Source organism: Myotis nattereri, assembly GCF_964212035.1.
Source record: "Myotis nattereri genome assembly, chromosome: 4".
Lineage (NCBI taxonomy): Eukaryota > Metazoa > Chordata > Mammalia > Chiroptera > Vespertilionidae > Myotis > Myotis nattereri.
This window is the reverse complement of record NC_138079.1, coordinates 8,467,336-8,481,242: the sequence shown is the minus strand read 5'-3', so window position 1 is coordinate 8,481,242 and position 13,907 is coordinate 8,467,336. Positions and strand designations below refer to the sequence as shown.

Sequence of the window (13,907 nt, the reverse complement as noted above, 5' to 3'; positions counted from 1 at the left end):
CGCCAAGACCCCCCGGATCAGAAACTGTGTTTTCAAGCTCTCCAGGTGACATACATGCTGAAGTGTGAGAACCGCTGAGAATTTACAAGCAGGAAGTCATATTGTCTCTCCCACCACCCATACAAACAGGTGAGTTAAGTACCTAGATCTTGGATTCTAAATACCGTTCTCCACTAAGTCTATCCAAGATTTTCTACTATTCTTGTAACTTTTCTGTAAATTTGACATCGTATCAAAATAAAAATTTAAAAAACTATTCCAATTGAAAAAGACACAAGATAACGTAAAACAAAGGAAAATATCACACTGTTCTCTCCAAAACCGAGGATATGGAACTCAGAGTGAGTGTATTTATTTATTATCATCTCCAAAATAATTTCAGTTGGTACAACTGCTTCTTTAAACCATATCACTATCAGGCTCAGAATTTAATTACAACCAGGCAATTCACAAAAACACTTGTAAGCAACAAAACATGCCTAATATTTCTTTGAGAAGGTTTCCTTCATATGTGTATAGCATTACGGGGCATGACACAAAACAGTTAGGAGGTGACTGCACATGCCCACGCACTGCACCCGTTATCTGGTTAGACTTCTAACATCTGTGAAAGGTTAACCAATCCTTTCACGTTGCAAAGTAAAAGTCATTATGGTGCATGCAATCTGTCTTCCTCTTAAGTTTTCAAGGATGTTCTAGATCATTTCTTAGGAAAGTAAAACTATACACAATTTCAGGGGGAAAACAAGCTGCTTAGACTTTTTATTTTTATATTGTACACTTCAACTACGAGTTGTTTATTAAAGACTTTTACAATTTTATGTTACATTTTAAAAGTACCAGTTTGTGGGGACAAAAGTAGAAAATACTGGCCAATATGTTAGGTTCTCCTGAAATCACAGATTTCTGGATAAATACTTGTAGCCAGCACTAAACATTTCTCACTATGAAGTACACATAGGTTGGGAAGGAACTTCAACAGTTGGGACTGTAATTTTCATTTCTTAAAATAGTATTTTTCTTTATTCTTTTAATAGTACTAAACTCTTCCTTTTAAAAATATCTATATCCATTTTATAGGCATTAGTTTCTCTGTGAATTTTCAACACCTCAGCCTGAACTTACTTATGAAAATAAAATCTAACATCTATAACTTCAGCTTGTTATACTGGGGAGGAGAGGGGTTACCATACACTTATACCTTGTATTAACAACAAACCTTCTCACAGAGAAGAAAATACTTTAAATACCTTAAATCATATTTACAACGATAAAATTCACATTTCATGCTTTAGTGAGACACTTCAATCATCCCTAAGATAGATAGTCCTTGTAGTTCACTGGCCTGCAGCCCTGCAGCCCCGCCGGCTGTGCGCAGGTGTAACCTCCGCTCCAAATGTTCTGACAGGAGCAAAACTTGGCCGTCTTCCCGTGAAGCAGGAAACAGGGTAGATCTCTGCAGTCGAGTTCTGACCCAAATCCACCCCTACAGGTGCGACCAAGAGTTTCAGGCCTCAGGAGCCATGTGAATCCGCTTGACTGTTTGAAACGTGCTCAAAACCCAGATGCCCCTCATGGGAGTCCCAGGACAAAAACAGCCCTTCCGAGCACAGCTCAGTAAATGCTTCACCGCGTGTCTGTTGCACAGGATGGTGTGAGCTTCCAGACGCAGCTGTACTCCCTTGCCACTATATACACTTTTCTGACAAGTTCAGTGTTTCAGTGGGGAATGGGACTTGCAGGGAGCTGCCCTTGGGGGCGGGCCCAGCAGTGCCCGCAACCTCGTCCACCAGTAGGACGCTCTCTGAGTCGTGCCCCTGCGAGGAGTCCGAGGTCTCTGAGATGCGCAAAGTCCTCAGCGAGGTGGTGTCCGCGTGGGGCAGGCTCATGCCAGGCACCCCCGGCAGCAAATTCCTGCCCGCCAGGCCCGCGTCACCGAGGTCCGGCATGTACAGGAGAGTCTGGGACGTGCTGCTGATCTCCCTCAGCTCCCGGGACAGGAAGGAGCGCGAGTGGCCGGACAGGGCGGAGGATGTCCGCCGGCTGTCCGAGCAGTGCTGCCCGGAGGGGTCTCGGCCGGACCCGCCGATGCGGCAGAAGAGGCATTTGATCTTCTCCATGGCTTTGCTGAGCACCGTCTTCCGCAGGAGGATGTAGATCCAGGGGTCGAGGATGGGGTTCACAGAGGCGATTCGGATGGCCTGCAAGTCTGGGTTTTTGCCGATCTCTTTCACTAAGTCCGGCTGATATAACTGGTTGACGAACACTCGCACCTGCACAAACGAGATGGCCACGATCAGATTTTACTTTTGGTCAACCGGGAAGCATTTGCTGCAGCGTTTAATTTAGGAACAGTAGGTAGCTGCCCTCTTTTCTGGTAACAAGTGCCAAAGAAGGAGTGTAAGCGTCAGGGACACCATTCGCTGTGCAACTGCAGTTATGTTTCGAGCCCGTGTAACTTCAAATATTTTTGTAACATGCCTTTCCTAGATCAAAGATGCCATACAAGAATGCAACATGTGAACAGGTAGCAGTGCCCAAAGTTCCCTTGAAAAGCATTTTATTAACTTCATTTCCAAGTGCTTTTAAGGTTTGGTGATTCTAATGAAGTATTTTTAAAATTTTTTATTTATTGATTTTAGAGAAGTAGAAGAAGGTAGAGAGAGAGAGAGAGAGAGAGAGAGAGAGTGTGTGTGTGTGTGTGTGTGTGTGTGTGTGTGAGAGAGAGAGAGAGAGAGAGAGAGAGAGAGAGAGAGAGAGATCTGTTTGTTGTTCCACTTACTCATGCATTCATTGGTTGACTCCTGCATGTGCCCTGACTGGGGACTGAACCTGCAACTTTAGATCCCACAACCTTGGTGTATTGGGACGATGCTCTAATTAACTGAGCCCCCTGGCCAGGGCAGGAATTCTTTTTTCTCCAATAGCCTTTTATATTCCTTATTCCAGCTGCCACTTATATTGAAGTGAAACTCATTTTGTAAGTCAGCTAACCATCTAGTCATCACAGACAAGCCCAGAGATTCCTTTATTTTAGAGTCTAGAAAGAATATACTGTAACTGTTGAGCCAATGTCTGAATCTGCTGTCATCCAGAATGACCAGAGAAGTTTTTATTTTTTTTTCTGAGTCTGTTCCCCAGTCATAATAAACTCTTCCTCTAAAAACTCGTTCCAATCTTTTCCCTAACTGCATTTCTCACCTGGATTATTGCGTCAGCCACGAAACTAGAGTTCCCACCACCAGAAGCTCTCCTCTCCAATTCACCCTCCAAACTGCCACCAGAAGATTATTTCTAAAATGCAGATCTCATCATGCTACTTAGCTCCCTGTGGCTTTTGAACTCTTGTTCTGCTCTGCAACTCTGCTCAATGACTCCACCCTGAAACTCCAATCAGAATCCTGCCTTGTGCCTGTCCAGCATTTGAGCTGGTAAATAGCCAAGAGCTAAAAGAACACTCTGGACGCACCAGTAGGGATGACGGGTCATTCTAGTGCAGATGGAGCTGTTTAGGGGAAGAAGCACCTGGGCCAGCCCACATACCCACAGGCCAGGTATGGCTTAAACGAAAGAGGCACAAGGAGACCCTAACAACCTGCTTGCTGTTTTGGAGCCTTATTTTTGGCAGTTAGAAAATTTTGCTCTTACTATAATCACTTATTTACTCACTTTTTTGGGGGGTAATTTTCTCTCCAGAATGTAAAGTTCTTTCTGATTAAAGTATACAATCTTGTGGGACAAAGCCACTTGGTTTTTTCCCACCACAGTCTCGATGGAGGTTCTCAGCGGTGTCTGGACAGATTCACCTCCCTTACATCTACGGGCCTCTTCTTGGGTGAAATGTTGCTGAGATCTAGAGGTTTAGAGGAACTTATCCAGTCTCCACTCTGTTGGTGGCCAACTCTGGTCTGGGCCCCAGGTCTCCGGATGACTGACCTGCATGTTGCTTTTTCTGTTCTACCAGGCTGGCTGGCTTTCTGTTTAACAGTTATTTCCCAGCAATGGAATTATTGCTAAAAAGAATGGGGTTTACATTTTGCTCATATCCTATACTGTTGTTCCTAAAAAGAAAAGAAATGATGGATTAAATCAGGGGCACTCTGGGCGTACAGAGACTCCAGGAAAAAGAAAGACCTATGGCAGAGTGTATAGAACTTGAGACTTGCAGCCTCTAGGTGGCAGTGTTGTTCCACTTGGGACTCTGGTCCCACGGAGCATTCCTAGGAAGCATTTTGCCCAGCCAACTCTAAAGACTTTTCAGAACAGAATTTTGGTGAAGTCTGAATTTAGCATTTCTGATATTTTTAACATTTAAATGTTTTGTTGCTGTTTGCTTCTCCCACTACAACCTCAAAGAAAACATGGTTACTAATGAAAGGCAGTTAAAATGGATATAAAAGGAATGAAATTTGTAGCTATTTAAGGGAATGTATTAGGGGTTAGCATTTTATTTTTAAATTTCTACGATCTTTTAGAAAGATCAGAGTTTTTTTTTTTTTTTTTAAAAATTTAACAATGGGCTTTCATAATCAAAGGTGATGATAGGCAAGGAAAGAATTATTTCTAAGCCACACTTCATCCACAGCAGTAATTAATTTTGACTACTGTAGAGGAAATGAAAGGAAGCCCTCTTTATTTATTTTAATAGGAGAAAAGAGATACAAATTTATTAATATTTTTTATGTGCACAGGCATTCACAAAAAAAGTGAAAGAAGCGTATGTATCTTTTTTAACAAAGAAAAGAGGGTTTGGGCTTCCAGAGAGGTCACATATGGGGCAGTAACTAGGGGATATATGGGGGACTAATGGAAGATAAGAGGTTTTTTAAGGAGGTTTATGCAGGCTCATCTTGGTGCTGGCTGGTTCTGTCTCCCGTGATAAGGGTCACTCTACTCACCCTGGTTCTGGGAGGGAGGGGGAAATTTATGCCACCTTCATGAAGGGAAATTCATGCCATGCTTTTAGTCAGATAAGGGCAGGAAACTAAGGAAGCCCAATTTTAGAGTTCCATTTTGGGAGTGCGGGGCGGGGGGGGGGGGGGGGGGGGAGCTTACAATTAACACAAGGCACTAAGCCTGGTCATTTAACATTGTTTCAGTAAGGGGGAGTTGACAGAGTGGGAAAAGATAAATAGAAAAAACAAAATGCCAAATTCAGGTAAGAACATTCTCAAAAGTCAGATAAATTATTTTAAAAGAAGACCAATGAGTTTGCCTTTGCAGCATGTTCTCAATGAGACTGACTTGAAGTACAAAAAAAAATAAAAATAAAAGCCAAAAACGAACACAAACTCTCCAGGCACTCCATGACACGCGAAAATTATAGCAATGTCTGCCTCACTTTCAAGGCTACTTGATTTGCTCTTCCCAAAGGGGGAACCCCAAATTAAGATGCGAATATCCACAGCAATGTCACGTGGGTAGGTCGATGAAAGCACTTTTCTGGAATTTTCTCTCATCAGGCCATGTATGTAACACAAATAAACATGTTCAGGCAGTTTTCAGTGTTGGAAGAGTGTGCTGATGATTAAAACAGAACCTCTGAGTCAGGAGGGAAAAACACCATAAAAAAAAAATCACCGAATACAAACATACATAACCTCTTGCAACTTTACAAGTTAGCCTATTTTTTAGTAGCTGCAGATTTGTGCATGTAGTTAATTGTTAGTATTGGCATACCTTACAAGAATCTCAACTTCCTGAAGATGACTACAGTGTAGGGTGAAGGAGAAAATATGACACATTCAATGGAATATGTGACTACAGCAAAGTTATGAGGAGGCTGTTTGCTATAGAGGTAAATGCCCGAGCATTGGAATCAAACCTCTATTCTGGCTCTGCTCCTTCTAATTTATGTACAAATTATGGAAGCACTTAGTAAAAATGGCTAACAGTTCAGCTGGTGTGGCTTGGTGGTTGAGCCTTGACCCGTGAACCAGGTGAACACCAGTTCGATTCCGGGTCAGGGCACATGCCCCTGTTGTAGGCTCAATCCCTAGTGGGGGGCGAGCAGGAGGCAGCTGATGGATGTTTCTCTCTTATTGATGTTTCTCTCTATCCCTCTCCTTTCCTCTTTAAATCAATAAAAAATATTAAAAGTGGCTAACATAATATATCTGTAGGCTCTTCTCACTCCTTTGGGAACCCATATGTAGAAGCGTGGCCACTGTGGAATCTATCAGTAATTTGACAACTGCAGCTTAGACATAGCTTTTGGGTACAGCTAATGACATGGTATCAAAAACATGTACTTCCTGTTTAAGAAGAACCTGTTGGCAGGGGATGTCTAATTGGAAAAGAACGCTCAAGTCTTGATTGAACCGATTTTTAGTCATCGACTGTCAAGGTAGAAATGCTTTCCAGTAAAGGACAAGATCCCGTAGGTGGATCTGTGCATGTGTCTACTTGTTTGGGCACATCGAAGGCATGTCCCGTGTGTGCTCAGCTATCCTACTGCGCCACATTGTTACAGCTGTTACTAGAAATTATTACCTTTTTGTGTGTGACAAAAACCCACTTTACATAAAGAATAATGAAAAGAGTTCTTGCCTGGGTGGCTGGAACTCAGTTCCCCCTCCCTTTGGGTCACTAACTGGCCACATACTCAGGCAGGTTGCTTAATCCTACAGGCAGGCTCTACACTGAAAATTTATTTCAGCATTCTCCCAGGAGTCTATAGGAGTCACTCCTGCTCTGGGGAGAATAAATCTTGTAGATGTTCAATAAAACCCAGCCTAGACAGGCAGCACAGCATGGTGGGAAGAGCCTCAGAGGGGGACTCACCCACCGCCACCGGGTTAGCTGCGTAATAATGTAAATTCTTCGTCTGCAGTTAGAGAGTGAAAATGTTGGCCAGCCCTGAATTCTCAGAGCTTTTGTCAACGAGATGCCGGATGCAGTCTTCAAGGTGCAAGTCCTGGCTCTGCAATGTGAGGCTGTAACTAAACAACTGCTTTGAGGAATTGTTAATTTTTTTAAAAAAAAACTAAGCTCAATTTATTTGGAAAAAAAAAAAATCCTCATTTCCTTCAGGTTCTGCTGTAACGCACCCAAATCTATGGGTCTCTCGGACCTAGAGAAGGGAATTTTACTCAAGTGAAATCCCAGTAGGTGTTTTATGACTCTACTTCCTGTTTGCCTAAGGGAAACAAGTGTATCTCTCTATGTAGTTCCCATCTGCCCTAATAATCAGAAACACTCACAGGACACTATTTACCTAAAGACCTAAATTTCAGGCAGAAGACTAACCAAATTGGCCATGCTACCCCTAACAGATGAATACGTATTACTTCAGAGTGAGAAGAAAGGAAATACAAGGAACTGTAAACAATAAACACGGCGGTGCTTGCGTGGGGAAAATGCCTTTCCCCGTCCTACACTGTAACTGTTTAGTTCCGTGGCAGAGATTTGATTGTAATTGTTCTCTTCAAACTTAGGCACCGGGGTTGATCAGCTACGCATTCACACTGGACCTTAGCAGGCTGTCTTGCTTGCATATTTCTAAAGAATACAATCCCTTTTATTTATCTTCCATTTCTTCAGCTTCTCCTGTGTTTCAAAAAACCAGAGGCTGGTTGACAAGAAGCACCTTCCCACTCTATCCTGTCATGTACCGTCCCTTGTCGGTTGCACTCAACTGCAGTTAGTTGAGTATGACTCACTTTAGAAAATTTGGCAAGTTCAGCACACTTCTTCATGGCCACACTAACGTCCCAACCTCCCTCACATTTCCAATCCCAGCTCCACTTGTGAGCCATACTCCTGCTGGATAACAATATTTACTTTGCATCCTGGACTCTGTGTCAACCGTCCTGTAAGAGCCACCCGGGCTGCTGCTTCCCTTTTTCCCCAAAAGACAAAAACTTGGCTTTTCCGTGGCTGTGCCAGGCTCCCTGAAATCCTAAGTAAACCGTGTGAGCTCTATGAGCCTTGCCGGAGCTTTTCAGTGTTTTTGAAGGATTTGATTTTCCTTAAATAGAATTAGCAACCAACTTGATTTGGTAAAGTTTTTTTAAAAAGATGCTTCATTCGTTTTTCTCTGGAACTGAAGATAGGTCCGGCTGCTTTAAATGTCAGAGAAACATCAAAACAAAACAAAACAAGAAAGTTGCAAACAGATGCCAAAGAAGACTGCAGTTGTGGATAAGTTTCCATTTGAATTCTTCCGGTAATTGCAAAGCTGTGGGTGGGTGGGGAGTATGCATGTCATTTCTTGCGTATCATTAATTTACGATTACACTGACTCTGAAATTCGATTTTCAGGGTGAAATTACTTTATATCTACTACACGTTAATGACTTTCTATGGAGTGGACAGGATTCATTACCTAAAATGTGGTTAATCTGCGAACCACGAATAGAGCGCCTGTAATTTCTTGCCTCTGGCTTCTCCAGTAGTTTCAGAAAGGTTTTGTAATAAACCGTCCTGCACCACAGGGCCCCATCGGCCCCTTCAGCTGGAAGGAAGCAATTCACGTGTGACTGTGCAGTAGTTGGTAGCTTCACAGGCTCACTCCAACCACAACACAATGAAAAAGCAGCGCAGGCTGCTCGCCTTCCAGCTCCAGCGCCTCTGTTCCTGCGAGTGTAAGTACCGAACGCTCCCTCTGTCATGTACGGTTCTGCAGTACATCAGGCAGAGGCCCAGGAAGGGGCCCCCGCCGGAGCTGCGTTGCCGCTTCCCAAATCTCCCTCTCTTCTGAGTTGCCACTGCGCACACTAAAATATATTTATGTGGCTCAAGTGAGACTTAACTCCCTAAACTATATCGGGTCCTGGAATGGTTTAAAGGCCCCTTTGGCCAATTATATTTACTTCTGTTTATACAAACTGGCAAGAAGCTACTACTGTGCGCTGGCTCTCAGCCCCCTCCAAGCTCCTTCGTCTACAGTCACTTTTATGAGAGATAGAATATTTTACATCAAAATCCCTGGGCAGTTTTAGGAAGGGGAAGAGAGGAAGAATACATTACATTTATGTGCTCTTGCTCCCAATGAGCGTAAGAAAGAGAAGTCCTCTCCTCTTGAGTTTGTAGTTTAGAATTTCCAGGCATGCAGTGTTTTGAGAGACGAAAAAACTCAGAAGTAGCTGCTTTTAAGGGAAACTCTAGGTAAAGTATTATGTACATCTGCCCATGGGTTTCTGGTGCATTCCATTTTAACGACACGCAAAGTAGAGGAGAGCTAGGTAGGTCTTCAACATTTCTGCTTATAACGTTTTAAAAGTTAACCCAGAGGCCATTTTAAGAAAGGTGATGCCCTAAAAACGAAGTGTATGGAAACCGAAGCACACACTGGCAGGAAGGCCAAAATTAGAAGCGTCTGTAAGGGCAGGGCTGGGGGTCACCAGCTGCAGAGTGGGGGCCCACAGTATCTGAGCACCTTTTCCCTAGAATGGTCCTGCACCTCTCAGTTGCTGAGATTCCAATCCAGCACCCATGGCCCTCAGCCTGCCGGGAATAGGTCCCCTGAAGAACCCTGCTTTCCTAACCCCCAGAGAATGCAGGACCTGCGTGCCCGACACTGCCCGCCCCGGTAGCACCTGTCCCCACAGCGCGCCCAGATGTCCTCCCAGGCACTGCGGGTAGAGCAGGGAGTTCTCTAGATTGTTGTAAGCAAGTCACTTCCCATGTAACCTGAGAGAGTTGGGTTCCAGCCCTAAAATTCTGGAGTCTCCCCCCAAACCCTACATAAATCAACACCCCCTAAACCCCCACTGCTCTAAGGCACGGTGTACGCCAGAGACCAGCACCCTGATGTTTCGGATCCTGCTGTTCTCAGTCACCCTACAGCGGTTTCCCCTCCACCTCTGACTGAGGCGGGGTTCCGGGAAGGCTCAAAGCCAATGTCAGGCAGCCGCGGGTAGGGGCTGTCCCAGGGGAGAGAGGAAGCCAGGCGGAAGCACCTGCTGCACGCATCTCCTTAGGGATGCGGCCTGAAGGGAGGTCGGGCTGCTCTGAGCTGAGGGTGGGATCCCAGCCGGATCTGGCGGGGATACCTGGAGGAGACCTGCCTGCTGCCCCGGAATGAGCGGGAAAGGAGGGGGGCGGGAGGGGCGCGAGGGAGGGAGGCGGACAGAGAGACGGCCGGAGCGGGGCCCCAGGCCGGCCACTCACCACGAGCGGGATGGAGCAGATGAGCACCACCAGGGAGGTGGCGATGAGTAAGATGACCATCTGGATCTCGGCGCCCGCGATGCGGCGGAAGCTCCGGCGGCGGCGAAAGTCGTGGAGGCGCGGCAGGGCGGGGGAGGCGGCCGGGGACCCCCGGCAGGCGGCCGCGGCGGAGGCGAAGGCGGAGACCGCGTGGTGCGCCTCGGTGCCCAGCGAGGTGCGGCGCATGAACTGGCGGTGCATGCGGAGCAGCGCGCCGCACACCAGCACGTTGCAGAGCACGGTGGCGAGGATGAGGAAGGAGCTGAAGCCCGCGTACATGTAGGAGAAGGCGGCGTGCGCCGTCACGTTGGTGGTCCAGTCGATGAAGCACCAGGTGTCCGGGTACTGCAGCCGCGAGCTGCCCAGGCCCATGTTGGGCAGCGCGCAGAACAGCACGTTGGACGCATAGACGGCGAAGAGCGTGAGGCCCGCCAGCCGCTTGTCCACGTAGTGGCTGTAGAAATAGGCGTGGTTGATGGCCAGGTAGCGCTCGATGCTCATGGCGCAGATGATGCTGAGGCCCGACAGGCCGAAGAAGAGCAGGATGAAGGTGCTGTACTCGCACAGCGCCGGGCCGCCGGGCCACTCGCCCTTCATGTACGTGGCGATGGTCACCGGGCTCACCAGCAGCGTGCCCAGCAGGTCGGTGACGGCCAGCCCGCACACCAGCGTGTAGAAGGTCGTCTCCTTCTGCTCCTTGCGCGATTTGCACAGCACCACGATGGCCACCAGGTTGCCCACCACCCCGAAGATGAACATCACCGCCGGGATGGTCACCGGGCTGTTGGGGACCACGGATTCAGAGGCGGAGGCATTGGCCACAGGGGCGGACATGGTGGTGGCCTGGAAGTGCGAGGCTGGGTCTGGGGAGGGGAGGAGAGACACAGGAGCTGTGAGATGCAGTCACCACCAGCCAGAGGTCCGATCCGCGCCCCACGAACAGGATGTACGGAGAATGGCTCGATCCTACTTTGTGAACTGTAGCCACTTGCCAACTGCGGTTACCCAACTCTCCCGGCTCCCGATGCGTCCTGCCGGCGGCACCCTCCACGCGCATTAATATTTATAAGTGGATGCAGCCATTCTCTCCTCCCCACTCCCCCCCCCCCGCCCCCCGCAACTCAACTTCACTCCACTGCCAAGATGAACAAGGCCTGTCTCGAGGGAAAAGTGGTTCGCTCTAATTCCCGACAGATTCTGAGTCAATAAAATCCTCACGGAAAACAGTTAGGAAAGACAATTTGGAGAGCGCGCGCTCTCCTCCGCGGCTCCGCTCTCTGCCCAGTGCCCCCCACCCCATCTCACCTGTGGTGGCGGCGAGAGCTCCCGGAGTCAAGCCTCCGATGTGCTGGACACGCCTCCAACCTGCCCTCAGCCTCGCCCCGCGCAATGGGGAACCTGTCCAGCCCTCGCCTCCTCCGAGCCGGGTCTCCGGTGGCTGCCAAGTTTCTGGAAGTGGGGTCAGCGTGGCCAGCTTTCAGAAACGCGGGGAGCCAGAAGGGCAGCGGGGAGCGGTCTGTGAAGCCGGCTCCGGGGTCTCGTCCCTTCTATGTTTCCGGCCCTTCCCCGATGATCCCAGCTTGGCGGGTCCGGGGGCGGAGAGCCCGAGGTGCGCGGCCGCGCGCAGGTGGCACTGAGCGCCGGTGCCGGCTCGGCCGCCCTCCTCCGCGGTCCCGGGCAGCGCGGGCGGCTACCGGGGCTGGCGGCTGCCGCGGAGGCCGCCTCTGGCTCCCTGGGGGCGGCGGGAGGTCCACTGGGCCGGAGGCTCTGCCCCGGGGCCGCTCATCTTCTTCCTCTCGGGCCGCCGCGCTCCGCGCTCCGCGGGTGCCGTTCCAGCCGGTCTCTGGACAAACTTTTCTCCGGCTTCAAGTTTCCCTGCGGAGGCGGGACCACGGCGCGCGGCCCGGGCGCCCATTGGCCGGGCGGGAGGGGGCGGGGCGCGGCGGGCGGGGCTCGGGCTGTGCGGGTCCCACCGCGCCGCGTGGGGACGCTGTCCGTGGCTTCCCCCCGTCGCCAGGGCGGGAAGGTCGCGCGGAGAGACCGCCCTAGGCGGGGAGTCTGGGAAGCCGGGCGCGCTCCCGGGCCCCCTGGTAGCCCCTCTGGACTCGGCATCCCGGGGGCCCAGCGCTGGAACCAGCATCTCTGACTCGCCGCCTCTTGCTCCCGGGGGCTGTCGCAAACCCGGTTGCTGGGAGGTGTGGTCCACCGCTCTAGGACTCTCCCTGGCGCGGCCCCAGGTTAGAAGTAGGATGTGCGCTACGGCCCCCCAGGGCGGGTGGGTACCAGGCTTGGGCGGGGAAACCACGAAGTCATCCTCTCCCCGTGAATGGGGTTAGTTGGCAGTTCCCACGCTGTAGGCTGCGCTCCGTAGGGTAGCCCCGGGCAAAAAAAAGTGGGGGGAGCCGGGATAGAAAGCTCTCCCAGAGCAGGTGGCAGCGCCCAGCAGCTTGGAGAGGTGGCCCGCCGGTACCACGTGGGAAAGGAGAGAGCGTGGGAGGGCTGTCTAACCGCGGAGACCTTTCTCCTCTAGGCACTCTGCCCTGTAGGAACGGCTACACTGAGGTTTGGGCCTTTGCCCTGTTATATTCACGTTCCAGACCTTTACCATGAATCCTTGGACAGGCTGATGCAGGGTGAGACAGGAATGGGAAGTCCTGAGAGTAAAGGAATTCTTCAGGCATTACCTCAATGGTTAACTCTTGGAAAAGCCAATCTGCTCTACCTTCTTTTGAAGTAGTTTGATTTCTTTTAAGGTGGGAACAGTTTTTCTGTATACTCATTATTCACTTCTTTCTACTTTATTTCCTAAATTCAGAACTGAAAACTAAAAAAGAAAGAAAGAAAAAGATTGTGAAACTTCATGGTGTGATTATAACCGTTTTACCATTTTTTTAAACCATAAAGTGAGACGTGTGGGCCTTCACAGAATTTAAATTCCTAGAAAAACCTCTTTCCTTGTGCCCCCTTATGCATGTTAACGTATTGCATTTCCTCACAGTTAGTGAATAACTCTATTTTTTTTTATATCTGATAAGCAGTCACTGAGTCCTTAAATGTTATTTTATGAATGAACAAACCTAAGACTTTATCTGGTTCTCCAGTTATTCTCAAATGGCACAGTAACAACTGAGCAATATAAACAAAGAGGGCATTGCAGGGTTCAATGACAGGACATTAACTGTCTAGAGTAGACTTACATTGACTGTGGAAGGCACCATGTGGATGTATTACTACAGCATGATTCTATTTATACTATTTCCTCATGAATATCAGGGATTCAAAAACGGAAACATTTGTTATCCAACAAAAAGAATTGATGGCTATTGGTCCATCTCTGAGAGTCCTTGCTTAATCACCACTATGATCACTTCTTTTGCCCATGCTTCTTTTGAGTGGGAACTTCTATGATTGTGTCAGCACTGAAAACACATCAACACTAGAAACAGGAAACTGCACATTCTACCCCCATCCTTCTCTAACCACATTGCATCACTGTCACCCTGTCAGGTGGTTGTCAGTCAGTATGTGAAGGTGAGGTGGGAAGTCCCACCTCTTTCACTTTCTGCTGATAAAAGCATCTTTCCATCTGAAGTTCCAAAAATGGAAAGCAATCAAGACTGGTAGATGTTATTTTTTCATGATAGAGTATATATTTTTTTTAAATATATTTTATTGATTTTTTACAGAGAGGAAGGGAGAGAGATAGAGAGTTAGAAACATCAATGAGAGAGAAACATCGATCAGCTGCCTCCTGC

The 13,907-nt window shown here is 48.3% G+C and overlaps 1 protein-coding gene across 1 annotated transcript; it reads right to left on the bottom strand.

Annotated features, from left to right (window-relative positions):
• Window positions 1-289: 289 nt before the first annotated feature.
• PTGER4 (prostaglandin E receptor 4) lies at window positions 290-11,997 on the bottom strand. Its single transcript, XM_081089810.1, has 3 exons — window positions 11,458-11,997; window positions 10,114-11,015; window positions 290-2,273 (listed from the first exon to the last, which is right to left on the bottom strand). The coding sequence occupies exons 2-3, from the start codon at window positions 10,984-10,986 to the stop codon at window positions 1,689-1,691; spliced, it is 1,458 nt and encodes a 485-aa protein (XP_080945936.1). The 5' UTR covers window positions 10,987-11,015; window positions 11,458-11,997; the 3' UTR covers window positions 290-1,688.
• Between the last annotated feature and the right edge of the window lie 1,910 nt (window positions 11,998-13,907).